Source organism: Cololabis saira, chromosome 20, assembly GCF_033807715.1.
Source record: "Cololabis saira isolate AMF1-May2022 chromosome 20, fColSai1.1, whole genome shotgun sequence".
Classification (NCBI taxonomy): domain Eukaryota; kingdom Metazoa; phylum Chordata; class Actinopteri; order Beloniformes; family Belonidae; genus Cololabis; species Cololabis saira.
Window position 1 is genome coordinate 38,583,637 of NC_084606.1, and position 27,513 is coordinate 38,611,149.

At 44.1% G+C, this 27,513-nt stretch overlaps 1 protein-coding gene across 1 annotated transcript in view; it reads left to right on the top strand.

Moving 5' to 3' along the window:
* LOC133420881 (disintegrin and metalloproteinase domain-containing protein 19-like) overlaps window positions 1-27,513 on the top strand; it is a 203,996-nt gene that overhangs the window by 148,980 nt on the left and 27,503 nt on the right. The window contains 7 exon segments of the mRNA XM_061710762.1: window positions 610-694; window positions 5,819-5,961; window positions 6,280-6,457; window positions 15,823-15,912; window positions 16,280-16,475; window positions 17,327-17,435; window positions 24,515-24,719. Coding sequence (XP_061566746.1) covers window positions 610-694; window positions 5,819-5,961; window positions 6,280-6,457; window positions 15,823-15,912; window positions 16,280-16,475; window positions 17,327-17,435; window positions 24,515-24,719 — 1,006 coding nt within the window.

Genomic DNA, 27,513 nt, shown 5'->3' on the forward strand with positions numbered 1-27,513 from the left:
TTGCAAAAATCTGACTAAAATCTTAGTATCAAAACATACATGTACATATTATTCCAACTGAAATCAGACTAAACAGAAGTTCTCATACAGTAACTTGCTAACATGTTCAGATAAAGTTGGTAATCCCTGCATGGAAATGTTCAACTGGAGGGAAACTGGGCTACATGCTCCACTCATTTAGAATAGTTCCCACCCTGGACTAAAGCATGCGGGACTATTGGCACTTTTACAGGACTGTCTCAGAAAATTAGAATAATGTGATAAAGTTCTTTATTTTCTGTAATGCAATTACAAAAATAAAAATGTCATACATTCTGGATTCATTACAAATCAACCGAAATATTGCAAGCCTTTTATTATTTTAATATTGCTGATTATGGCTTACAGCTTAAGATTAAGATTCCCAGAATATTAACAGCTGTAAACGCACTGATTGAATAATGACATGAACATCTTATAACAAAGTTATCTGATACGCACAAAAGCGTTGCATTAATAAGAAGGTCAGCTAACATGCAGTCAGTCAGTGTACAGTGTTAAGTGTTTGAGTAAAAAGGGAGAAAATTCAAATGAAGATATTTTTCCTTTCCCGTGCTTGTGTCTCACCAGGGGAGTGATTTTCAAGGGGACTACGATTGGGATGGCCCCGTTGGAGGGAATGTGCAGCCTGGAAAACTCTGGAGGCATCAACGTGGTATGTGGGGATGGATTTCTCCTTCCCTCTTTCCCTCCTACGCTCTCCAGTCTGTCTTTCTTTCTGCTGAGCTTTTCTTTCCTTTCCCCCTGGGTGTTTTGACTGAGCTTGAATACATTTACATTTTTGTGTCTGGTAATGAAAAGATCAGTCCAAAAACAGCAGGTTTTCCTCTACTGTTTCCTTAACCCTTGTGCTGTCTTCAGGTCAAGGGAGGAGGAAGAGAGGGAGGAAGGAAGGAAGGAAGGAAGGAAGGAAGGAAGGAAGGAAGGAAGGAAGGAAGGAAGGAAGGAAGGAAGGAAGGAAGGAAGGAAGGAAGAGAAGAAGGGAGGAAGGAAGAAAGGAAGGAAGGAAGGAAGAAAAGAAGGAAAGAAAGAAGGAAGGAAGGAAGAAAAGAAGGAAGGAAGGAAACAAGGAAAGAAGGACGGAAGGGGAAAAAGAGGAAGGGAGAAGGAAGGAGAGAGCAGGGGGAAAGAAGGAAGGAAGGGAAAAAAGAAGGAAGGAAGGAAGGAAGGAAGGAAGGAAGGAAGGAAGGAAGGAAGGAAGGAAGGGAGAAAACAAGGAAAGAAGGAAGGAAGGGAGAAAAGAGGAAGGGAAGAAGGAAGGAAGGGAGAAAAGAAGGAAGGGAGAAAAGAAGGAAGGAAGGGAGAAAACAAGGACAGAAGGAAGGAAGGGAGAAAACGAGGACAGAAGGAAGGAAGGAAGGAAGGAAGGAAGGAAGGAAGGAAGGAAGGAAGGAAGGAAGGAAGGAAGGAAGGGAGAAAACAAGGACAGAAGGAAGGAAGGGAGAAGGAAGGAGAGAGCAGGAGGAAAGAAGGAAGGAAGGAAACAAGGAAAGAGGGACGGAAGGGGGAAAAGAGGAAGGGAGAAGGAAGGAAGGGAGAAAAGAAGGAAGGGAGAAGAGAAGGAAGGAAGGGAGAAAAAAAGGATGGAAGGAAGGAAGGAAGGAAGGAAGGAAGGAAGGAAGGAAGGAAGGAAGGAAGGAAGGGAGAAAAAAAGGAAAGAAGGAAGGAAGGGAGAAAACAAGGAAAGAAGGAAGGAAGGGAGAAAACAAGGACAGAAGGGAGGAAAGAGGAAGGGAGAAGGGAGGAGAGAGGAAGGGAGAAGGGAGGAGAGAGCAGGAGGAAAGAAGGAACAGGAGAATGAGGTGACTATGGTTCCATAGTAGTGGCGCCTGCTATCAGGCGCCACTACTATGGAACCAACTTCCAATCTGGGTTAAGGGGGCTGACACCACCTCCACCTTTAAAACTAAACTTAAAACATTTCTGTTTAGTAAAGCCTATAGTTAGTGTTTAGTAAACCTCTAGCTGGTGTTGGTAAATCTCTAGGTAGTGTAAACTTTAGTGTGTCAGAGTCGCTCCTGTGGTTTCTTGTGCTGGCCCCCCCTTCTCCTCCCTTTTCTCTCTTTTGTCCATGTTGCAGCATCCTTTGCCGGACACCGGAACCTGCAGGTGGTCGTGGGTGGCTTGTAGCTTGCATTACGGAGCACAAGTCTTTCCCCGACCCTGCACCCCAACCTGGGACTTGCTGATTGGGCCGGAGCTTCGGGAGCTGCGTGCTGGCCTGCGGTCCCCACCCCTGGTCATCCCGTTGCTGCCCCCCCCTTCTCCTCCCTTTTCTCTCTTTTGTCCTGCAGGTGGCCATGGGTGGCTTGTAGCTTGCATTACGGAGCACAAGTCTTTTCCTGACCCTGCACCCCAACCTGGGACTTGCTGATTGGGCCGGAGCTTCGGGAGCTGTGTGCTGGCCTGCGGTCCCCACCCCCCGGTCATCCCGTTGCTGCTTCCACCTGCCTGCTGTGCTGTTGCCGTCCCTGACCCACCAGTCTGGCCCTCGGCAGGAGGGTCCCCCCTGATGAGCCTGGTCCTGCTCAAGGTTTCTTCCCTCCTAAAGGGGAGTTTTTCCTTGCCACTGTTTGGCTTAAGGTTTTTCTCCCACTAGGGGAGTTTTTACCTGCCATTGTTTATGTAATAACTGCTCGGGGGTCATGTTCTGGGTATGGGTCTCTGTAAAGCGTCTAGAGACAACTCTGTTGTATTAGACGCTATATAAATAAAATTGAATTGAATTGAATTGAATTTTGACCCACAGACAGTACCAGGGTTAAGTCTGTAATTGTATAACCTGAAACAATGAAGTGAGAGTTGAGTGTTGAGCTCAACACTGTTTAATCAGCTTTACTGTGTATTAACGCTGGATCATAAGACATTTGTGATCTGCTACGAAAGCAGAGAAATTATAAGAAAACTACAGATTTATTTTTTTAGCTTGACAAATGAAAATGTATCTCTAATATTGTGCTAAAATGTTACAACACGCAACTACAAAAGATGACAGACAAAGAACTTAATCCTTGTTCTGTCTTTGGGTCAAAATTACCTAATTCTCCTGTTCCTTCTTTCCTCCTGCTCTCTCCTTCCTTCCTTCCTTCCTTCCTTCCTTCCTTCCTTCCTTCCTTCCTTCCTTCCTTCCTTCCTTCCTTCCTTCCTTCCTTCCTTCCTTCCTTCCTTCCTTCCTTCCTTCCTTCCTTCCTTCCTTCCTTCCTTCCTTCCTTCCTTCCTTCCTTCCTTCCTTCCTTCTCCCTTCCTTCCTTCCTTCTTTCCTCCCTCACTCCCTCCCTTCCTTCCTTCCTTTCTTCCTTCCTTCCTTCCTTGGAGACAACTTTTGTTGTATTAGACGCTATATAAATAAAATTGAATTGAAATTGAATTCTAATAGTCTGTGAGCTGTTGTGGGAACAGGGATCCAGTGGAGTCGAAATGCGCCTCAGCAGGCTAACACACACTCCACACACACTGCACACACACCTCACAAACACACACTGCACACACACCTCACAAACACACACACACCTCACAAACACACACTGCACACACACCTCACAAACACACACACACCTCACAAACACACACTGCACACACACCTCACAAACACACACACACCTCACAAACACACACTCCAAACACACCTCACAAACACACAATACCTCCATGGTCCGGCATTTTGAGCGTTTAATAGAATTTGAAGGATTTGACTGCAGAGAATCAGCGTTTCCAGACATTTCCTATACCCCCGTGTTTTGGTGCATCATTTAGAGCTGAGATAAGAGTGAGCGGCAGCTTTCAGCTGCCAGTGGAGCTTCACTACGGTCTTTATTATTATCACCAATCTTAACTGAGACATCATTACTTTTTCTTTCTTCTTCTGTGTCTTCACACGACCGATTGAAAATACAGTATGCCCTTACTTTTTCCATGAGAAAGTCACTGTGAATGTTTTGTAACAGATTTTGTAACACACCACAAACCTCTGAAGGAATGCTGTTCCAACAAAAAAATAATTAAAATAAAAGCCCCTATTTTTGTTAGTCTACGGAAGAGTATTAGGGCCAGGCAGGAGAAAAATAAAAATAATATTTTAGAGGAGAAAGATTTTTTTTTCATTATGCACTTCGAGAAAAAAGTCAAAATGTCGAGAAAAAAGTCAGTGTTGAGAAAAAAGTCGAAATTTTAAGAAAAAAAGTCGAAATGTTGAGAAAAAAGTCTAAATTTTAAGAAAAAAGTCGAAATGTTGAGAAAAAAGTCGAAATGTTGAGGAAAAAAAAGTCTTTGACTTGAGTCTGACTTTATTCACGAAATTTTTACTTTTTTCTCGAAATTGTATTTCAACATTAATCTCAACATTTCGACTTTTTTCTCGAAGTGCACAATAAAAAAAAAAATCTTCCACTCTCAAATTTTTTTCCTCTTGCTTGGCCCTAATACTCTTCCGTAGTTAGTCAGACAGCAGGAAAACATGTTCTATTACATCATTTCAAAAGAAAAACACGTCCAGCAGAAATAATTACACACATACGGAATTGTGATTGTTCACTTGGTTTCTCTACACTTGGGTCGCCATTAAATACAAGTTAAATAGGAAGTTATAGGATTAGGCCAAAATTAGATGCGGACTACTAAATATACAATCGTTAAGCTCCAAGTCTCTGTTAGTAAATTATATAATTACAGAGAACAGGAGTGATATTTTCTGCTTAACAGAAACATGGTTACAGGAGGAAGAGTATGTTAGTTTGAATGAATCGACTCCGCCCGGCTACTTTAATCATCACATTCCTAGAAGCACGGGCCGGGGCGGAGGAGTCGCAGCAATTTATAACTCCGGTCTCCAAACAAAAACTGAACCCAAAAGCGATTATAATATGTTTGAAATTCCTGAGCTGTAAATCAGAGAAGCAAGTTGTGTTAGTGGTAGTGTGCCGGCCCCCTGCTGGTGCTGATCTAGAGTTTCTGTCTGAATTTTCATCTGGATTATTGATCAGCACAGATAAATTCATCATAGTGGGTGACTTTAATATTCATATGGATGTTGAAAGCGATAATCTTAAATCAGCTTTCGATTCTCTTCTAGAATCAATGGGTATCTCACAAAAAGTGGACAAACCGACGCACTGTTTTAATCATACTCTCGATCTCGTTCTCACCTACGGTGTTGAAACTGATGGTCTGTTGGTGTCACCTGTAAACTCCCTTTTATCCGACCACTATTTAATAACGTTTGAATTTAATTTTGTTGATGTTGAAGTGCAGGGCAGGAGGTATTATTTTAGCAGATGTTTGTCTGATGAAGCTATTGCTAAATTTAGGGAGGCCATTGCTTATCTTACGACAGTGGAAAATAGTGATAGTGATGTAGTCGAGGCCAGTGACCTGGGTTCTACCTCTGCAGATGTTGATTTCCTTGCTAGTAACACTACTGATTTGTTGCATTCAGCTTTAGAGGAAGTTGCTCCTTTGAAAAGGAAGGTTTCCAACCATAGGAGCTTAACTCCCTGGTATAATTCAGATATCTGCATGTTGAGGTTGCATTGACATGTTCATACCTGCCAGTGCATTGTTCTGGACAGATCCATGTGGAACACCTAAATGACCCCCCCCCCCGGTGCTCCCCAGGACCACTCAGAGCTCTCTATCGTGTGTAACACCTAACTGTCCCCCCCCCCCCCCCCCCCCAGGACCACTCGGAGCTCTCCATCGTGTGTAACACCTAACTGATTCCCCCCCCCCCAGGACCACTCAGAGCTCTCTATCGTGTGTAACACCTAACTGTCCCCCCCCCCAGGACCACTCGGAGCTCTCCATCGGTGCTGCCGCCACCATGGCCCATGAGATCGGTCATAACTTCGGTATGAGCCACGACAACGACGGCTGCTGCGTGGAGGCCACGCCGGAGCAGGGAGGCTGCATGATGGCCGCGGCCACCGGGTGAGGGCAGCTATATATAGAGAGAGTATAGAGAATAAAGAATAAAGAAGAAATATAGAGAAAACAATTTGGTCACAGCCAAAATTAGACCTACAATTATATTATTTTGTCCGACCAAAGGTAATGTTAGTTTTATACGAATCAAAAAGCGGCACATGCTAAAGATTTATAGCCTTTAGTTTCCCATAAACTGAAACAGTGATTTGATTAGAATAGCTGAAGATTGATGTTTTTTTACCGATGGAGTAACTGAGCATATGTTTAGATGTCTGTTGCTTATTGCACCTCTTTAAGGGTTTATGTAAATCTCCCGTCCAGGAATCCGTTCCCGCGGGTCTTCAGCAGCTGCAGCAAGCGGGACCTGGCCGGCTACTTCCAGAAGGGAGGGGGCATGTGTCTCTACAACATGCCCGACATGAAGGACCTGGTGGGGGGGAAGAAGTGTGGGAACGGCTTCGTGGAGGAAGGAGAGGAGTGCGACTGTGGAGAACCTGAGGTGAGGACGTTTGATCATTTATATTAGTTTGAGTGATCCTAAATATAAAAGTCTCACACTTCAAATGCTTCTGAACTTTAGCGATGTTTTAACCCTTGTGCTGTCTTCGGGTCAAAATGACCTCATTCTCCTTCTTCCTTTCCTCTTTTCTCCCTTCCTTCCTTCTTTCCTTGTTTCCTTCCTTCCTTCCTTCCTTCCTTCCTTCCTTCCTTCCTTCCTTCCTTCCTTCCTTCCTTCCTTCCTTCCTTCCTTCCTTCCTTCCTTCCTTCCTTCCTTCCTTCCTTCCTTCCTTCCTTCCTTCCTTCCTTCCTTCCTCCCTTCTTCTCGTCCTCCTTCCTTGACCTGAAGACAGCATAAGGGTTATATTAGTTTGAGTGATTCTAAATATAAAGATCTCACACATCAAATGCTTCTGAACTTTAGCGATGTTTTACAAATCTGTCCAACTGTGACCCTTTAATATCTACGGAAGAGAATCAGGGCCAGGCAGGAGAAAAATAAAAATAATATTTTAGAGGAGGAAGATTTTTTTTTCATTATGCACTTGGAGAAAAAAGTGGAAATGTTGAGTGAAGTGGAATGAGTGTATACATGATCGCGGCATTGGATTTAAAATCGGAATAAACCAGCCACTTACTTCGGAATAAAGTTTAATTCAGAATGGCCATTTTCATTCGGACTTATGTGTTTACATGGTAATTTTTACTCATTTTAAATCAGATTTAATTTTAATTCTGAATTAAAGAGGAATTAAACGTCCCATGTAAACACACTCAGTGTTAAAACTTGATAGGTGCGTAATATCTAGAGAGGACCAAACTGTCTTCCAGATCCTGAATAAATAATGCGGTTCAACTGCATCTTTGTGTATTTGAGGTGTCAGTACCGGCACATGCAGCTGTTTCACTCTTCTCCCTGACGTGGTACCGTCTGTAGTCTGCCATCGCTGCCGTCGCTGCAGCTTCATTATTTATTACTCTGTCACAACCGTGCAACATAGATGAATGTTTCCTCCCGTCACAATCAAGTGTTTGCACTAAATAAATCTTGAAGTTAAGTAATCCTTCTTTTTCTTTGTGAAAAGCTGAGCATATTGAAACAGAGGAAGCAAATTGGTGTCTGACAGACGCGACAGCTCTGACAGAGTTTGTCGTGACTCAGAGTTTGTTGTCCCTGACAGTCAGAATCAGCTGTTGACGAGACACTTGTTCTTAGCGTTGAGACAAACTCAGATATTAATCCTTGTACCGTCTTTGGGTCAAAATGACCTCATTCTCCTATCCTTCTTTCCTCCTCCTCTTTCCTTCCTTCTCCCTTCCTCTTTTCTCCCTTCCTTCCTTCCTTCCTTCCTTCCTTCCTTCCTTCCTTCCTTCCTTCCTTCCTTCCTTCCTTCTTTCCTCCTCCTCTTTCCTTCCTTCTCCCTTCCTCTTTTCTCCCTTCCTTCCTTCCTTCCTTCCTTCCTTCCTTCCTTCCTTCCTTCCTTCCTTCCTTCCTTCCTTCCTTCCTTCCTTCCTTCCTTCCTTCCTTCTCCCATTCTCCTTCCTTCCTTCCTTCCTTCCTTCCTTCCTTCCTCCCTTCCTTCCTTCCTTCTTTCCTCCCTTCCTTCCTTCTTTTTCCCTTCCTTCCTTCCTTCCTTCCTTCCTTCCTTCCTTCCTTCCTTCCTTCCTTCCTTCCTTCCTTCCTATCTTCCTTCCTTCTTTCCTTCCTTCCTTCCTTCCTTCCTTCCTTCCTTCCTTCCTTCCTTCCTTCTTTCCTCCCTTCCTTCCTTCTTTCCTCCCTTCTTTCCTTCCTTCATTCTTTTCTCCATTCCTTCCTTCTTTCGTCCGTTCCTTCCTTCCTTCCTTCCTTCCTTCCTTCCTTCCTTCCTTCCTTCCTTCCTTCCTTCCTTCCTTCCTTCCTTCCTTCCTTCCTTCCTTCCTTCCTTCCTTCCTTCCTTCCTTCCTTCCTCCTTCCTTGACCTGAACACAGCACCAGGGTTAATCACCTCACCTTGACGTACAAGCATCTGGTTTCCAAGTGTAAAATCCATTTAGTCTTTGTTTTTTTTTTGTTGGAGGTTTGAATCCTTTCTAAAGCAAATCGTATACAGTCATCAATATTGAGATAGATAGCCTGATATCTTTCTCTCTTTTTTAAATCATGAAGACAGTCTTGTGTGGAAAGAGAAAAAAGAGAGCTGTCTTTTATATATCAAGCAACAGTGACTCCGTCATCAAAATGAACATCATACTACAAAACAAGTGTGTGTTTTTGTTGCTGCTCTTCCAGCGTTCAGCCGTAATCTGACTTCATACTTTCCTGCTGGTATAATTGGCTTTTCCTGCTCTTGCTTGAGTCAACTCACAGCTTTGTTTAGAGCAGATTGTTGGCTCTCCTCGGGGCGCCATGGCAACGGGAGACGGTGCCTTTGTGCGCAGTGCGTGACACAAGAGCAGCACCAAGGACACAACTCTGGATGTGTTCTGTTTTTTTTTTTTTTCCAACATCTGTTGAAAATGCGAGCTTGTCAGTCACAGTTGACTCTGCAGCTGTTACAAACTCAAGTCTCTGGTGTCAATGCAGGAATTATTATTTGATAAGTGCCTTATGTAGCTAAGGTGTCACGACACAGTGTGTTCATAGTGCCGGTCCCAACCATGAAAAATGGCAAAGACATGACTTTGTTAACGGCACTAAAAGCTGAGCGATTTCTGCTGAAACAGACTTGGTTTCTAAGGGTTCTCTCACCTCTGTCCCGTTTGGAGCAGTTGTTCCGAAACAGGGAGCGTTTCCCCCTAAAGATCGGTTCGTTTGGTACATGTGAACACAGCAATCGTGCTTGGATGCGGGACAAAACAAGCGAGCTGAGATCTCCTAGGAGAGTTGGTCTCGGCTCGCTTCCATTCCAGACCTGGAGCGGTTCGTTTGCAGTGAGAACAGAATCCACACAGCAACCCACACAACTCTCTCAAAAGCTGCTTTCACATAGAGCGCGGTTTGACCAACACCCACCGCCGCGTAGGATGCTGTTGAAGAATATGCTGCTTGCTGATTGGGTAACGTACTGCGTCACGCATCGCGTCACTTCCTGGTGTTGTGGTCTGTTGCTGCTGCACGGCGTGCAGGCACAGATCTCTCCCGACTTTTTTGTCTTAAACTTAGACTGTTTTCTGGTAAAATAGCACTATATCTGGTACATTACTGTCTTTATTTCAACACTCGCTCATTTTCTCTTCCGTAACTTTCACTGTCACCAATCACCGATACATTTTCTGTCCGTTAGCCTCCGTTAGCATCTTAGCATGGCCTCTCCGGCTCCCACCGCTTCACCTCTTTCCTGCTCAGTGTGTGAAATGTTTAGTTATTCCTCTGCCTCCTTTAGTGAAGACGGTAAGTGCTTAAAGTGTAGCTTATTTGCAGGGCTGGAGGCGAGGCTCAGTCAGTTAGAGGTCCGGTTCGGCCAACTAGACCATAGTCCGATAGAATCCTCTGCGGACCGGCCCGTAGCAGCTGAGCGTAGCCGCTCCCCTGCAGCTCCCCGGCAGCCGGCCAGGCAGGGCAGCTGGGTGACGGTTCGGAGGAAGGGTAGTCTTAAAGGGCTCACAGAACACCACCACCCGCTTCATGTGTCTAACCATTTTTCCCCACTCAGCGACACATCTGTTGAGAAACAGACCCTGGTGATTGGAGACTCTATTGTGAGACATGTGAAGCCGACTCCAGAGACCTTAGTTAGGTGCATCCCGGGGGCCAGAGCGGGCGACATAGAAGCAAATTTGAAGCTACTGGCAAAGGGTAATCGTAAATATGGTAAAGTTATCATCAATGTCGGAGCTAATGACTCCCGTCTTCGCCAGTCGGAAGTAACCAGAATGAATATTGTCTCGGTGTGTAACTACGCCAAAACCATGTCGGACTCCGTAGGTTTTTCTGGCCCCCTCCCCAATCTGACCAGCGATGACATGTTTAGTCGCATGCTCTCGCTCCGCCGCTGGTTGTCTCAGTGGTGTTCAGAAAACGACGTGGACTTTATTGACAACTGGGAGACATTCTGGGGAAAGCCCGGTCTGATTAGAAGGGACGGCATTCATCCCACCCGAGATGGTGCAGCTCTTATGTCTAGAAATCTAGCCAATGTTATTAGACACTCCCCCTGACAATGCAGGGTCCAGGCCAGGATGCAGAGCTGTAGTTTAACACACTTCTCTGCTGCTTCTCGAGGACCAACGCCTGCCAACAAAACTGTAGGATTGCATTATGTAATTAGCGACTCTAAAACTGTAGGATTACATGATATTGGCGACTCTGGCCAGGTGCCTAGCAAAATAGAAGTGGTTGCAGTTCCCCGCCCTCCAAAAGTTCACCAGGTGCAGCGTTATAGAGGCGTTAACCAAGATAACCTTGTAAAAATTAAAACCAATGTACATTTGGTACCAATTACAGACCGAAAAATTAGATGCGGACTACTAAATATACGATCATTAAGCTCTAAGTCTCTGTTAGTAAATGATAGGAGTGATATTTTCTGCTTAACAGAAACATGGTTACAGGAGGAAGAGTATGTTAGTTTGAATGAATCAATTCCGCCCGGCTACTTTAATCATCACATTCCTAGAAGCACGGGCCGAGGCGGAGGAGTCGCAGCAATTTATAACTCCGGTCTCCAAACAAAAATTGAACCTAAGTGCAACTATAATACATTTGAAAGCCTCATGCTTGGTCTGAAATTTCCGAGCTGGAAATCAGAGAAGCCAGTTGTGTTAGTGGTAGTGTACCGGCCCCCTGCTGGTGCGTATCTGGAGTTTTTGTCTGAATTTTCAGATTTCCTTTCTGGATTATTGATCAGCACAGATAAATTCATTATAGTGGGTGATTTTAACATTCATATGGATGTTGAAAGCGATAATCTTAAATTAGCCTTCGATTCTTTTCTAGAATCAATGGGTATCTCACAAAAAGTGGATAAACCGACGCACTGTTTTAATCATACTCTCGATCTCGTTCTCACCTACGGTGTTGAAACTGATGGTCTGTTGGTGTCACCTGTAAACTCCCTTTTATCCGACCATTACTTAATAACGTTTGAATTTAATTTTGTTGATGTTGAAGTGCAAAATAGGAGGTATTATTTTAGCAGATGTTTGTCTGATGAAGTTATTGTTAAATTTAGGGAGGCCATTGCTTATCTTACGACAGTGCGAAATAGTGATGTAGTCGAGGCCAGTGACCTGGGTTCTACCTCTGCAGATGTTGATTTCCTTGCTAGTAACACTGCTGATTTGTTGCATTCAGCTTTAGATGAAGTTGCTCCTTTGAAAAGGAGGGTTTCTAGCCACAGGAGCTTAACTCCCTGGTATAATTCAGATATCCGCATGTTGAAACAAAACGTGCGTAAAATGGAAAGGAAGTGGTACTCTTGTAGGTCTGTAGACTCTCATCGTGAATGGAAAGATATTCTAATAGTATATAAAAAAGCCATTCACAAAGCCAGAACAGCTTATTATTCAACGTTGATAGAGGATAACAAAAGTAACCCACGTTTTCTGTTCAGCACTGTAGCCAGGCTGACAAAGAGTCACAACTCTGTGGAGCCGTGCATTCCTGCAGCTCTCAGTAGTGAGGACTTTATGGGCTTCTTTAACAGTAAAATCACGAGAATTAGAGAAGAAATCAACCAGCCGGTTGTAGGTGTTTCTTCAGCTTTAGCGACTTCCCTAGGCTCTGACTTGTCTCCAGACTGTTTTGATCCTATAGACCTCCCTGAGCTGACTTCACTCGTTAATAGAGCTAAGTCAACCACATGTATGTTAGACCCCATCCCGACTCGACTATTCAAACATATTTTTTCTCTTATTGGTACGACAATACTGGACCAAATTAACTTATCCCTAAGTTTAGGATATGTACCACAGGTTTTCAAAGTCGCAGTAATTAAACCTTTACTTAAAAAACCTTCTCTTGACCCAGACACCTTAGCTAATTATAGACCAATTTCCAACCTTCCATTTGTGTCTAAAATTCTGGAAAAGGCAGTTTCAAGCCAGTTATGTGACTATTTGTATAGAAATGATCTGTTTGAAGTCTTTCAGTCAGGGTTCAGAATGCATCATAGCACAGAGACAGCACTGGTTCGAGTCACGAATGACCTTCTTATGGCCTCAGATAAGGGATTAGTGTCCATACTGGTTCTACTGGACCTCAGATAAGGGATTAGTGTCCATACTGGTTCTACTGGACCTCAGTGCTGCTTTTGACACTATAGATCATGGCATTTTACTGCACAGGTTAGAGCATGTTTTGGGATTAAAGGGACAGCTCTATGTTGGTTTAAATCATACCTATCTGACAGGTTCCAGTTTGTTCATGTACATGAGGTTTCTTCAGAACAGTCAAGGGTCTGTTATGGTGTTCCGAAGGGTTCAGTGCTAGGGCCAATCTTGTTCAGTTTATACATGCAGCTGTTGGGAAGTATAATCCAGAATCACGGCATACACTTTCATTGTTATGCTGATGATACGCAGCTCTATTTGTCTATGAAGCCGGATGAAACAGAACCGTTAGTTAAACTTCAGGCATGTCTTAGGGACATCAAGGACTGGATGTCCAGAAATTTCCTGCTTCTAAATTCAGATAAAACAGAGGTTTTCATTCTTGGTCCAGAGCATCTTAGGAAGGGATTAGATGGTGTTGCGATGGCTTCCAGTGCAACTGTGAGAAACCTTGGTGTTGTTTTCGATCAGGATTTGTCGTTTAAACCATATGTCAATCAGGTTTGTAAAATAGCCTTTTTCCATCTCCGTAATATTGCAAAGATTAGGAAAATCCTCTCGCAGAGTGATGCAGAAAAACTAGTTCATGCGTTTGTATCTTCTAGACTAGATTACTGTAATGTGTTGTTAGCAGGATGTCCAAGTAATTTGCTGAATAGGCTCCAGCTGATCCAAAATGCAGCAGCACAAGTACTGACAGGAATTAGCAGGAGAGACCACGTCTCTCCAGTGTTAGCGTCGCTCCATTGGTTACCCGTAAAATTCAGAATCCAATTTAAAATTTTATTACTTGCGTATAAAGCCCAAAACGGCTTAGCTCCGCATTATTTGCAAGACCTGATAGTGCCTTATGTTCCTGTCAGAGCTCTCCGTTCTCAGAGTGCAGGTTTACTCGTAGTTCCTAGAGTATCTAAATGTAGATTTGGAGGGCGGGCGTTCTGCTATCAGGCACCACTACTATGGAACCAACTTCCAATCTGGGTTAAGGGGGCTGACACCACCTCCACCTTTAAAACTAAACTTAAAACATTTCTGTTTAGTAAAGCCTATAGTTAGTGTTTAGTAAACCTCTAGCTGGTGTTGGTAAATCTCTAGGTAGTGTAAACTTTAGTGTGTCAGAGTCGCTCCTGTGGTTTCTTGTGCTGGCCCCCCCTTCTCCTCCCTTTTCTCTCTTTTGTCCATGTTGCAGCATCCTTTGCCGGACACCGGAACCTGCAGGTGGTCGTGGGTGGCTTGTAGCTTGCATTACGGAGCACAAGTCTTTCCCCGACCCTGCACCCCAACCTGGAACTTGCTGATTGGGCCGGAGCTTCGGGAGCTGCGTGCTGGCCTGCGGTCCCCACCCCTGGTCATCCCGTTGCTGGCCCCCCCTTCTCCTCCCTTTTCTCTCTTTTGTCCTGCAGGTGGTCGTGGGTGGCTTGTAGCTTGCATTACGGAGCACAAGTCTTTTCCTGACCCTGCACCCCAACCTGGGACTTGCTGATTGGGCCGGAGCTTCGGGAGCTGCGTGCTGGCCTGCGGTCCCCACCCCTGGTCATCCCGTTGCTGCTTCCACCTGCCTGCTGTGCTGTTGCCGTCCCTGACCCACCAGTCTGGCCCTCGGCAGGAGGGTCCCCCCTGATGAGCCTGGTCCTGCTCAAGGTTTCTTCCCTCCTAAAGGGGAGTTTTTCCTTGCCACTGTTTGGCTTAAGGTTTTTCTCCCACTAGGGGAGTTTTTACCTGCCATTGTTTATGTAATAACTGCTCGGGGGTCATGTTCTGGGTATGGGTCTCTGTAAAGCGTCTAGAGACAACTCTGTTGTATTAGACGCTATATAAATAAAATTGAATTGAATTGAATTGAATATTATCAAATCCAGTTGAGAAGTCCGCTGTGGTGTAGTGAGTTTTATTCAGTAGCCGGCGGTGAGCAGACCTACGCAGAGCGTGTCTGGGTTGGTGTGCTGACCCAGAGTGGTTGGAATCATGACTTTTTATACAGTAAGTTCAAAGCACAAAAGGCAGGAATAAACAACCCAAGTGAGAGACAAAAAGCAATTTATAGTCAGATGTGATCTGTGGCCAAATGCCGTTATCGGGCATTTGGCCTGACTAAGTTGTAAATTACCGCATAGGGTGTTCTCGTGGTTCAAGTCTGTGGCCAAATGAGTTGGTATTAACATATCAGTCAGTCAGGAACTTCGTCATATGGTATTCCCGTGGTTCAAATCTGTTCCAAGGTGTCGGCCCTGCAGGGGGTAGGAAGCTGGAGTTTCACGTCAGCCACGGTGTCACAATGCCTCATCAGTGCAGAGTCGGTGCAGAGTCGGCGCAGCCTCCACCACCTTCTGTCCTATCGGACACAACTTTCTCTCTTCTCCCCTCTCTCCTATTGGACGTGGCGAGATGTCGTCACAGCGCGGCACGGTGAAATAAAAAAATGTTCAATTCGGGCAGGCAGGCGCGGCGCAAACGCCCTCTCACGCGCCGCCGAGCTCGGCGGCAGAGCGGTCCGCTCTTGCACCGCGGTAGCACACACCCCACAAACGAAAAACGAAACAACTGTAGCCCCTGAATCGGAACAAAACAAACAGGCCACAGGTCTGAAAGCACTCACTAGTGACGTTCATCTCAGGTTACTATATACCGTATTTTTTTCCACACCATAAGGCGCACCGCACTATAAGGTGCACTAAATATATGGTAAAATACCGTACTATAGTGGCTGGGGTTGAGTTACGTATCTACCTGATGGAGCTGCGCTACAGGAAATGCTACAAAATCCTACAGCAAATGCAAAAAAAAAAAAACAAGAAGAAAAAACTTTATTAACAAAATAAAAACCAGCTTTGCTCCGTCTCGTCAAAGTCTCCATTATGCGAGTCAGCGTCGCTGCTGTTGTCTTGAACGTCTGTGACGATTCCTGACGTTTTTAGCGCCGTTACTTCGGCGACACCAACTACATTACCCACAATCCCCCTGACTACAGTAACAGAAATTACTGTAATGATCATATATAAGGCGCACTGCCGGTTTTTGAGAAAATTAAAGGCTTTTAGGTGCGCCTTATAGTGCGGAAAATACGGTACTTCTGTTTCGGAGTCGTCAACTCAAACACATGTGTGTGTCCGTTTACAGGAATGCACCAACGACTGCTGCAACGCCAATAACTGTACCCTAAGGGAGGGGGCGCAGTGTGCCCATGGAGTTTGCTGCAAGAACTGTAATGTAAGTCGTGCACACACACACACACACACACACACACACACACACACACACACACACACACACACACACACACACACACACACACACGGACAACCTGACATCCTGCTGTCGTACACAGAACTGTAAAGCTAAATTCTACTGAGCCTTAAATGGTCATAAAAGACAAAGAACTGAACGTAGGAATAACCTATATATTGTTTTTCTCTTCCACTGAGTGTAAATGCTGTGTTTTCTGAAACAAATACATCCTCCTTTCTCCGCATGGAAACAATATGGAGAGAACTTTTGTTGTATTAGACGCTATATAAATAAAATTGAATTGAATTGAATTGGAGGTCTGTAACTGCTCGTTCTCTGTCTGTTCCAGTTGAAGCAGGCCGGCACCATGTGCAGGGGCCCGGCGGGGGCCTGCGACCTGCCCGAGTACTGCACCGGAGCGTCTCCTTACTGTCCGTCCAACGTGTACCTGCTGGACGGCTCGTCCTGCCAGTACGGACTGGCCTACTGCTACAACGGCATGTGCCTCACCCACCAGCAGCAGTGTCTGCAGCTCTGGGGCTACGGTGAGGAAAACGCCGGTACCGACTTCACCACATGGCTGAGTAGGACAGGCCTGTAGCCTGAGGGCACTCAGTCCACTGGGAAGTGTTAGTTTAAACGGAAGTGTCCAGGTCGCTGTCAGGGCCTTGAACCGTGATGTTGTTGTAGCTGGCGTTTGAAACTGCTGTTGTGTCATTCAAGCTGAGAGGTTTTCAGATTTGATTGAAAAAGATTAATATGTTTGAACTAGTGATTGGGCGGTATGGACTAAAAAAATCATCACGATCATTTCTGGCATTTATCCTGATAACGATAAAAATGACGATAAAAAAATACCAATTCAACTCCACCTTTGTAACTATAAATCTATCACCACATTCAGTCTTTGGAGCCAAATCACTGCTCTAAAAGATACTAAATACTAAACTACACCAATTACATTGAATTGATAAAAACCAATGAAATGAGTTACACCTGTACTGCAAAACTGGAATGACTCCGATCCGCCATGTTTGTTACACAAACACGTATCAACGGGAATTTATCTTTCTTTCTTTCTTTCTTTCTTTCTTTCTTTCTTTCTTTCTTTCTTTCTTTCTTTCTTTCTTTCTTTCTTTCTTTCTTTCTTTCTTTCTTTCTTTCTTTCTTTCTTTCTTTCTTAAAGAGTAAATCATGAACGGTAAAATATCGCCCATTCCTAGCACATTGGCTCCTAACGATGCTCCATGTAGCATTCAGGTTGCCAGTTTGTTGCAGAGAGCCTCATGACACATTATGTATTGTTTGTGGAGAAAATGTTGGTTTACAAGGTTTCTAAGAGTAAAGCTGGACAGCGTGGGTGCAGAGGGCTGACGGGGGAATGCTGTACTTCCAGGAGCTCGACCAGCCCATGATGCTTGCTTTGAAGATGTCAATGCTGCCGGAAATGCGTTTGGCAACTGTGGGAAAGATCAACTGGGCAACTACATGAAGTGTGAGAAAAGGTAAGAGACTGGTGGCACTTGTGCAACGTGACACTAAACTAAACAGTATGAGCGGCCTCAGACGCCATTGGGAGGACTGTTGGAGGGACTAATGACAGCAAGTACTCAGCTCTCAGGTATCTTTATCCATTTCCTCTTAATATATTTATACTAAGTAAAAAAATATTTTCTATTACATTTTTCATGTGAATTCCTTCAAGGACATATTCTGCCGCATGGCTTTAGCATGTTCTGCCATTCAAACATGAGTCCAATTTCCATGAAGATAACAATACAGATCTGGTATTTCTATCCTCATTTCGCAGCCATTTTTCAGGGGATATTTTAGTTACCTATTCTAATACTCTGCTTCCCCCTGAGCTGGCCGTATTAACTGCCGAAGGAATGGCATAAATTGCGCCAAAATTACGCGATTAATTCAAAATGTTCAAAATGGCCGACTTCCTGTTCGGTTTCGGCCATGGCGCCAAGAGACTTTTCTTTTAGTTGCGACATGATACAGGTGTGTACTGATTTTCGTTCATGTACGTCAAACCCTATTCTGGGGCTTGAGGCGCAAAGTTTTTTCTGTCTGAACCAATCAGATGAAGGGTGGGCGCGCTTTTTGGCGTCTAGTGTCACCACAGTAACGCTTTTGAAAGAGAAAAGTAATGCGTGTTGTCACAGGATGGAGACACACATTTTGATGTATAACACACCTGGGTGCTCGTTACGGTTCGGGCCGTATTAACGGCCGAAGAAATGCCATAAATTGTGCCAAAATGACACGATTAATTCAAAATGGCCGACTTCCTGTTTGGTTTGGGCCATGGCGCCAAGAGACTTTTCTTTAAGTTGCGACATGATACAGGTGTGTACCGATTTTCGTGCATGTAGGTCAAACCGTATTGAGGGGCTTGAGAAGATAACAATACAGATCTGGTATTTCTATCCTCATTTCACAGCCGTTTTTCCGGGGATATTTCAGTTACCTATTCTAACACTCTGCTTCCCCCTGAGCTGGACCTTCCGTCAAGTCTCTGAGAACGGGAACACGGCCAAGACCAAAATGAGAGGGAGTAAAATGAGCTATTTAGCAATGTAAATGAGCTTGTGGATTACAAAGCTTTACTGCTGCCGTCTACGAGCAATCACGCCCAAACCATTACCGAGTCCCATAAGAGAACAGTCTTTCTGGCCACAGTGAGCCAGAGGGCTCATTAAAAGCTGTGCCATGTTTTACTGTTATTAGTCATCTAGAAGCAGCCGTTATCTGTCCATCATTGTGTAATTATCTGCTTGTTAGAGTTTCCTATTCTTTTATCTGAATGACTCAACTTGAAACAGCTGCTCTAAGATTGGAACCCTGATCAATTCTCTGATCGTGTACTACAGGACTGTCTCAGAAAATTAGAATATTGTAATAAAGTTCTTTATTTTCTGTAATGCAATTACAAAAAAACAAAAATGTCATACATTCTGGATTCATTACAAATCAACTGAAATATTACAAGCCACTCTTAACCCTTGTGCTGTCTTTGGGTCAAGGAAGGAGGAAGGGAAGAAGGAAGGAAGGAAGGAAGGAAGGAAGGAAGGAAGGAAGGAAGGAAGGAAGGAAGGAAGGAAGGAAGGAAGGAAGGAAGGAAGGAAGGAAGGAAGGAAGGAAGGAAAGAGGGAAGGGAGGGAGGGAGAAAACAAGGAAAGAAGGAAGGAAGGGAGGAAAGAAGGGAAGGAGGAAGGAAGGAAGGGAGGGAGAAAACAAGGAAAGAAGGAAGGAAGGAAGGGTGAAAAGAAGGAAGGATGGAAGGGAGGGAGGGAGGGAGGGAGAAAACAAGGAAAGAAGGAAGGAAGGAATGAATGAAGGAAGGGAGGAAAGGAAGGAAGGGAGGGAGGGAGAAAACCAGGAAAGAAGGAAGGAAGGAAGAAGGAAGGGAAGGAAGGAAGGAAGGATGGAAGGAAGGAAGGACGGAATGAAGGAAGGGAAGGAGGAAGGAAGGACGGAAGGAAGGATGGAAGGAAGGAAGGAAGGAAGGAAGGGTGAAAAGAAGGAAGGAAGGGAGGGAGGGAGGGAGGGAGAAAACAAGGAAAGAAGGAAGGAAGGAATGAATGAAGGAAGGGAGGAAAGAAGGGAAGGAGGAAGGAAGGAAGGGAGGGAGAAAACAAGGAAAGAAGGAAGGAAGGAAGGGTGAAAAGAAGGAAGGAAGGGGGGAGGGAGGGAGGGAGGGAGAAAACAAGGAAAGAAGGAAGGAATGAATGAAGGAAGGGAGGAAAGGAAGGAAGGGAGGGAGGGAGAAAACAAGGAAAGAAGGAAGGAAGGAATGAAGGAAGGGAAGGAAGGAGGAAGGAAGGGAGGAAGGATGGAAGGAAAGAAGGAAGGAAGGAAGGAATGAAGGAAGGGAAGGAAGGACGGAAGGAAGGATGGAAGGAAGGAAGGAAGGAAGGAAGGGTGAAAAGAAGGAAGGAAGGAAGGGAGGGAGGGAGAAAAGAAGGAAGGAAGGAATGAATGAAGGAAGGGAGGAAAGAAGGGAAGGAGGAAGGAAGGAAGGAAGGGAAGGAGAAAACAAGGAAAGAAGGAAGGAAGGAAGGGTGAAAAGAAGGAAGGGAGGGAGGGAGGGAGGGAGGGAGAAAACAAGGAAAGAAGGAAGGAAGGAATGAAGGAAGGGAAGGAAGGAGGAAGGAAGGACGGAAGGAAGGATGGAAGGAAGGAAGGAAGGAAGGGTGAAAAGAAGGAAGGAAGGAAGGAAGGGAGGGAGGGAGGGAGGGAGAAAACAAGGAAAGAAGGAAGGAAGGAATGAATGAAGGAAGGGAGGAAAGAAGGGAAGGAGGAAGGAAGGAAGGGAGGGAGAAAACAAGGAAAGAAGGAAGGAAGGAAGGAAGGGTGAAAAGAAGGAAGGAAGGAAGGGAGGGAGGGAGGGAGGGAGAAAACAAGGAAAGAAGGAAGGAATGAAGGAAGGGAAGGAAGGAAGGATGGAAGGAAGGACGGAAGGAAGGGAGGAAGGATGGAAGGAAGGAAGGAAGGAATGAAGGAAGGGAAGGAGGAAGGAAGGACGGAAGGAAGGAAGGAAGGGAGGGAGGGAGAAAACAAGGAAAGAAGGAAGGAATGAATGAAGGAAGGGAGGAAAGGAAGGAAGGGAGGGAGGGAGAAAACAAGGAAAGAAGGAAGGAAGGAATGAAGGAAGGGAAGGGAGGAAGGAAGGAAGGAAGGATGGAAGGAAGGATGGAAGGAAAGAAGGAAGGAAGGAATGAAGGAAGGGAAGGAGGAAGGAGGGACGGAAGGAAGGAAGGAAGGAAGGGAGAAAAGAAGGAAAGAGGGAAGGGAGGGAGAAAACAAGGAAAGAAGGAAGGAAGGAAGGAATTAATGAAGGAAGGGAGGAAAGAAGGGAAGGAGGAAGGAAGGAAGGGAGGGAGAAAACAAGGAAAGAAGGAAGGAAGGAAGGGTGAAAAGAAGGAAGGAAGGGAGGGAAGGAGGAAGGAAGGAAGGACGGAAGGAAGGACGGAAGGAAGGAAGGAAGTAAGGAAGGGAGGAAGGATGGAAGGAAAGAAGGAAGGAAGGGAGGAAAGGAAGGAAGGGAGGGAGGGAGAAAACAAGGAAAGAAGGAAGGAAGGAAGGAATGAAGGAAGGGAAGGAGGAAGGAAGGACGGAAGGAAGGAAGGAAGGGTGAAAAGAAGGAAGGAAGGGAGGGAGGGAGGGAGAAAACAAGGAAAGAATGAAGGAATGAATGAAGGAAGGGAGGGAAGGAAGGGAGGGAGGGAGAAAACAAGGAAAGAAGGAAGGAATGAAGGAAGGGAAGGAAGGAGGAAGGAAGGAAGGAAGGTTGGAAGGAAGGACGGAAGGGAGGAAGGATGGAAGGAAAGAAGGAAGGAAGGAAGGAATGAAGGAAGGGAAGGAGGAAGGAGGGACGGAAGGAAGGATGGAAGGATGGAAGGAAGGAAGGAAGGAAGGGAGAAAAGAAGGGAAGAGGGAAGGGAGGGAGGGAGAAAACAAGGAAAGAAGGAAGGAAGGAAGGAATGAATGAAGGAAGGGAGGAAAGAAGGGAAGGAGGAAGGAAGGAAGGGAGGGAGAAAACAAGGAAAGAAGGAAGGAAGGAAGGGTGAAAAGAAGGAAGGAAGGAAGGAAGGGAGGGAGGGAAAAAACAAGGAAAGAAGGAAGGAAGGAATGAAGGAAGGGAAGGAAGGAGGAAGGAAGGATGGAAGGAAGGAAGGACGGAAGGAAGGAAGGAAGGAAGGAAGGAAGGGAGGAAGGATGGAAGGAAAGAAGGAAGGAAGGGAGGAAAGGAAGGAAGGGAGGGAGGGAGAAAACAAGGAAAGAAGGAAGTAAGGAATGAAGGAAGGGAAGGAAGGATGGAAGGAAGGAAGGACAGAAGGAAGGAAGGGAGGGAGGGAGGGAGGGAGGGAGGGAGAAAACAAGGAAAGAAGGAAGGAAGGAATGAAGGAAGGGAAGGAAGGAGGAAGGAAGGAAGGATGGAAGGAAGGACGGAAGGAAGGAAGGAAGGGAGGAAGGATGGAAGGAAAGAAGGAAGGAAGGGAGGAAAGGAAGGAAGGGAGGGAGGGAGAAAACAAGGAAAGAAGGAAGGAAGGAATGAAGGAAGGGAAGGAGGAAGGAAGGACGGAAGGAAGGAAGGAAGGAAGGAAGGGTGAAAAGAAGGAAGGAAGGGAGGGAGGGAGGGAGAAAACAAGGAAAGAAGGAAGGAATGAATGAAGGAAGGGAGGAAAGGAAGGAAGGGAGGGAGGGAGAAAACAAGGAAAGAAGGAAGGAATGAAGGAAGGGAAGGAAGGAGGAAGGAAGGAAGGAAGGTTGGAAGGAAGGACGGAAGGGAGGAAGGATGGAAGGAAAGAAGGAAGGAAGGAAGGAATGAAGGAAGGGAAGGAGGAAGGAGGGACGGAAGGAAGGATGGAAGGAAGGAAGGAAGGAAGGAAGGAAGGGAGAAAAGAAGGGAAGAGGGAAGGGAGGGAGGGAGAAAACAAGGAAAGAAGGAAGGAAGGAAGGAATGAATGAAGCAAGGGAGGAAAGAAGGGAAGGAGGAAGGAAGGAAGGGAGGGAGAAAACAAGGAAAGAAGGAAGGAAGGAAGGGTGAAAAGAAGGAAGGAAGGAAGGAAGGAAGGGAGGGAGGGAAAAAACAAGGAAAGAAGGAAGGAAGGAATGAAGGAAGGGAAGGAAGGAGGAAGGAAGGATGGAAGGAAGGAAGGAAGGAAGGAAGGAAGGAAGGAAGGAAGGAAGGAAGGAAGGAAGGAAGGGAGGAAGGATGGAAGGAAAGAAGGAAGGAAGGGAGGAAAGGAAGGAAGGGAGGGAGGGAGAAAACAAGGAAAGAAGGAAGTAAGGAATGAAGGAAGGGAAGGAAGGAAGGAAGGAAGGAAGGACGGAAGGAAGGAAGGACGGAAGGAAGGAAGGAAGGAAGGAAGGAAGGGAGGAAGGATGGAAGGAAAGAAGGAAGGAATGAAGGAAGGGAAGGAGGAAGGAAGGACGGAAGGAAGGAAGGAAGGAAGGGAGGAAGGATGGAAGGAAGGAAGGACGGAAGGAAGGAAGGAAGGGAGGAAGGATGGAAGGAAAGAAGGAAGGAATGAAGGAAGGGAAGGAGGAAGGAAGGACGGAAGGAAGGAAGGAAGGAAGGAAGGGAGGAAGGATGGAAGGAAAGAAGGAAGGAAGGAATGAAGGAAGGGAAGGAGGAAGGAAGGACGGAAGGAAGGGAGGAAGGATGGAAGGAAAGAAGGAAGGAAGGAAGGAAGGAAGGAAGGAAGGAAGGAAGGAAGGACGGACGGAAGGAAGGGAGGAAGGATGGAAGGAAAGAAGGAAGGAAGGAAGGAAGGAAGGAAGGAAGGAAGGAAGGAAGGAAGGAAGGAAGGAAGGAAGGAAGGAAGGAAGGAAGGAAGGAAGGAAGGATTACATTACAAATCAACTGAATCATTGCAAGTCTTTTATTATTTTAATATTGCTGATCATGGTTTACAGTTTAAGATTAAGATTCCCAGAATATTTTAATTTTTTGAGATAGGATATTTGAGTTTTCTTAAGCTGTAAGCCATGATCAGCAATATTAAAATAATAAAAGGCTTGCAATGATTCAGTTGATTTGTAATGAATCCAGAATGGATGACATTTTTGCATTACAGAAAATAAAGGACTTCTAATTTTCTGAGACAGTCCTGTATGGCTGAAATAGTGAAATGAACATCCCCGTGTTTATTTACCCACTGAGAGGTGCTGTGAAAATAAAGATTCAAAATCTTTACTGCCATCGAATCTTCATAGTTTGTGTATTTTAAATTTGTCCAGGTTCACTAATATGATTTTAATATTATGTTACGGACATAATATTATGTTAAGATCACATAATGGCTGTGTTTACATGGGATGTTTAATTCCTCTTTAATTCTGAAGTAAGTGGCTGGTTTATTCTGATTTTAAATCCGAATAGAATAATTCCAGATCATGTTTACACTCATTCCTCTTTAAATTAATTCCGGTCTTTCTTTCTGCTCGTTCCCTCGCCCGTCTGTCTCCATGACCTTATATTCCCGCTGGGCTGGTTTTCCAAACAAAGTTTCAAGATGCAGCAGCAGTAAACGCTGGTCAAGAGCAGAGACATTTATTTAATAAATAGAAATCATTAAAAGAACAGATGGAAACAGGAAACATCAAAATTGTGAGCTTTTCAAAGTTGTAGTGGCTAAGTTAGTTTTTCTTCCGGTAGATGTAACTTCCGGTCCCCCCCCTATCCAATCAGAACCTTCCCAGCCCCCAAACCTGTAGAGGAATTGGAGAAAGCCGATCAAACATGTTTCCATGTAAACCTCAATTCAGAATTACTATTTCCATGTAAACTTGAAGGAAGATAGTTTAATTCTGAATTATTTAATTCTGAATTATTCATTCCGAATTCATTAATTCATTCCAAATCCGAAGTATCGTATCGGTACTCGGTATCGGCAAGTACACAAATTCAAATACTCGTACTCGGTGTGAAAAAAACGGTATGGGGGCCTCCCTAGCAAGGACTGCTGGTACATGCTGCTCTGCAGAGGTCGACTAATAAAACAACATGGACCTCTTTGGAATCTACAAAAATAAGAACTGGTGTCTCTTTGCTTGTTTCTCTGCACAGCGATGCCAAGTGTGGTAAGATCCAGTGCCACAGCGCTGCCAAGAAGCCCAAAGGCACCAACGCCGTTTCCATCGACACCACCATCAAGACGGGCGGCATCGAGGTGAAGTGCCGCGGCACGTACGTTTACAGCACGCAGGACGGCCAGGGAGACCTGCCCGACCCCGGCCTCGTCATGACCGGCACCAAGTGTGGAGAGGGAAAGGTGGGGACATGTCAGGCTGTTAGCTTTGTCAGCCGTTTTGTTGGACAAATGGAAAATATGCCAAAAAAAAAAAAAAAGTTTAAGATTTAAGCAGAGCTGGTAGAGGAGCCGAAAACTTTACTCAAGTAAAAGTACTGTTACTTCAGAATAATATGACTCAAGTAGAAGTAAAAAGTAGTCATCCAAATAATTACTTGAGTAAAAGTAAAAAAGTACTTGGTGAAAAAACTACTCAAGTACTGAGTAACTGTTGAGTAATGTCTGATTTATTTTTTTAACACAACCATTCAAACAGACAAAAGTACAAAATAATCATCTTCAGGCAAATTAAATCAATAAAATAAATTAAAATTAATACAAAATAAAAAATAGCTTAAATTAAAATAATCTTAAAGTAAATTCAAGTACTTTAATAAATAATAAAATAAATAATAACAGAATAAAAAAAATAAATTAAGCACAAGTAGCACAAAATGTCAACCCATGTACTTTTCTTTTTTAACCAGGCAGAACTAGAACAAACATGAACTCATAGAAACTCTGTGTGTGTTTGAGTCTGTGTAAATGTGACAAAACATGCAAAAACAAACATTTTTCCCAAAGAATCACTCAGTGATGTCATGAGATTGACGCGTACGTGGATAAAAGGGATAAAAGAAAAGTAACAGCTCAACGTAGCCTAATGTAGCGGAGTAAGAGAAACAGTTTCTGCTTCACTAATCTACTCAAGTAACTACTTAATGTGTTTCAAGTAGATTTTCACTTGAAATAAGTAGAAAAATCTGCCAGTGGAACAAGATTTTTTTTGCTTGTAATAAGAAGATAAATCTTGTCCCACTGGCAGATTTTACTACTTATTTCAAGTGAAAATTTACTTGAAACAGGTGAAAATTGTCAAATAAGTTATTTTTCTGGTAATGACTCTTGTTTTAAGTGTAATGAGATTTTTTGACTAAAAATGAGACATTTTAACTAGTAAGATTTTGGTAAGATTTTGGGTTTTTGCAGTGTAACAGAAAATAAAACATAGAAAAATAAATATAACCAGTGTGGTCCAGTCCAGTTGAGATGGATCTCTGTCTCGTGACCACCGTTGTCTAACTTGCTGGCGTGGTTGTGCTTGAACCACTTCCCAATATCCATCGTTACTTGTGTTAACAGAGCAGCAGAGAGCAGCGTCTTGGACGCAGATGAGTGACGTACATTGAAGCCTGATTTATGGTTCCGCGTTACACCAACGCAGAACCTACGGCGTAGGTGCACGTCGCTGCGTAGGTTACGGCGTAGGTTACGGCATAGGTTACGGCGTAGGTTACGGCGTAGGTTACGCTGTAGGTTACGCCGTAGGTTACGCCGTAGGTTATGCCGTAGGTTACGGCGTAGGTTACGCCGTAGGTTACGCCGTAGGTTACGCTGTAGGTTACGCCGTAGGTTATGCCGTAGGTTACGGCGTAGGTTACGCCGTAGGTTACGGCGTAGGTTACGGCGTAGGTTACGGCGTAGGTTACGGCGTAGGTTACGGCGTAGGTTACGGCGTAGGCTCTGCGTCGATTTAACGCAGAACCATAAATCAGCTTTAACGCGTGCGCACTTGTCAGTTTTTTTTTTGTCTTTTCAACTGAGCATACAAACACATTAACTGAGGGTGCAATGCTGATGCACCCTCGTAGAACCGGGCCTGCGATTAATTATTCTACTTCTGAACCTGATCTCAGTTTCCAAATACAGAAAGGAGTATAAAGTTCCAGGCCTAGTCCTGTATGCAGCTCTTTCAAAACTGAATTATGCTTCTAATATACATAGGTGCAGTCTGCCATCTCACCAGTAAATTATGTTCCTTCTTCTGCAGCTTTTCATTCTGCATCATATTTCAACAACTGAAGTTCAATTTCAGCATATGTAATAGGAGTAGTGCTGCATTAGTAATATATGAGGAACAGGAACATTGGAATCATCACATTGAAAAGGCTTTTTTTTCTGAGCAGCAACAGTCAAAGAGTTTAGCGTATTAATGAAGAAGATTTGGCAACCAACACCTTTAACTTTGCTGTACAAGTTAACAAATTAGTATTGGAGTGTTAGAAAGGTTGAGGTTTTATCCTAATTATTGAATGGTTATTTATAGTATTAGTATTAGGGCCAAACTAAGACAAAAACAAAACAAGAGACGTATGTGCTCTTCCTGTTAGAGTTCTCATAAATGACCACTTTATTCTCTAAATATTCCGACTTTATTCTTGTAATATTACGACTTTATTCTCGTAATATTAAGACTTTATTCTCGTAATATTACGGCTTAATTCTCGTAATATTACGACTTTATTCTAATAATATTATGACTTTATTCTAGTAATTGTACAACTTTATTCTCATATTATTATGACTTTATTCTCGTAATTTCCATTTTTTTTTGTCTTAGTTTGGCCCTAATACTCCGTCGTAGCAATTAGATGTATCTATTGTTTAACATTTTTATTGGCCTTAGAAACATAATCAATTTTATTTGTATAGCGTCTAATACAACAGAAGTTGTCTCTAGGTTCTTTCCAGAGACCAGAACATGAACAGTCTAAGTAAGTGTGTGAGTATAATTATAGTATAGTTAGTTATTATAAATACTTAATAAATGATTAGTGAATGGGGGTAGGATTAAATAAGTTTATATTTCTTCCTACTCCTTTTTGCTCATGTAATTAAGATATTAAGTTTTAAAGTATGACATTTTTGGTTTTGTTTTTTGTTTGCTTTGTTTTGTTTGCTTATCTTATCTTTAATTGTTGTCTTTTACATGTAC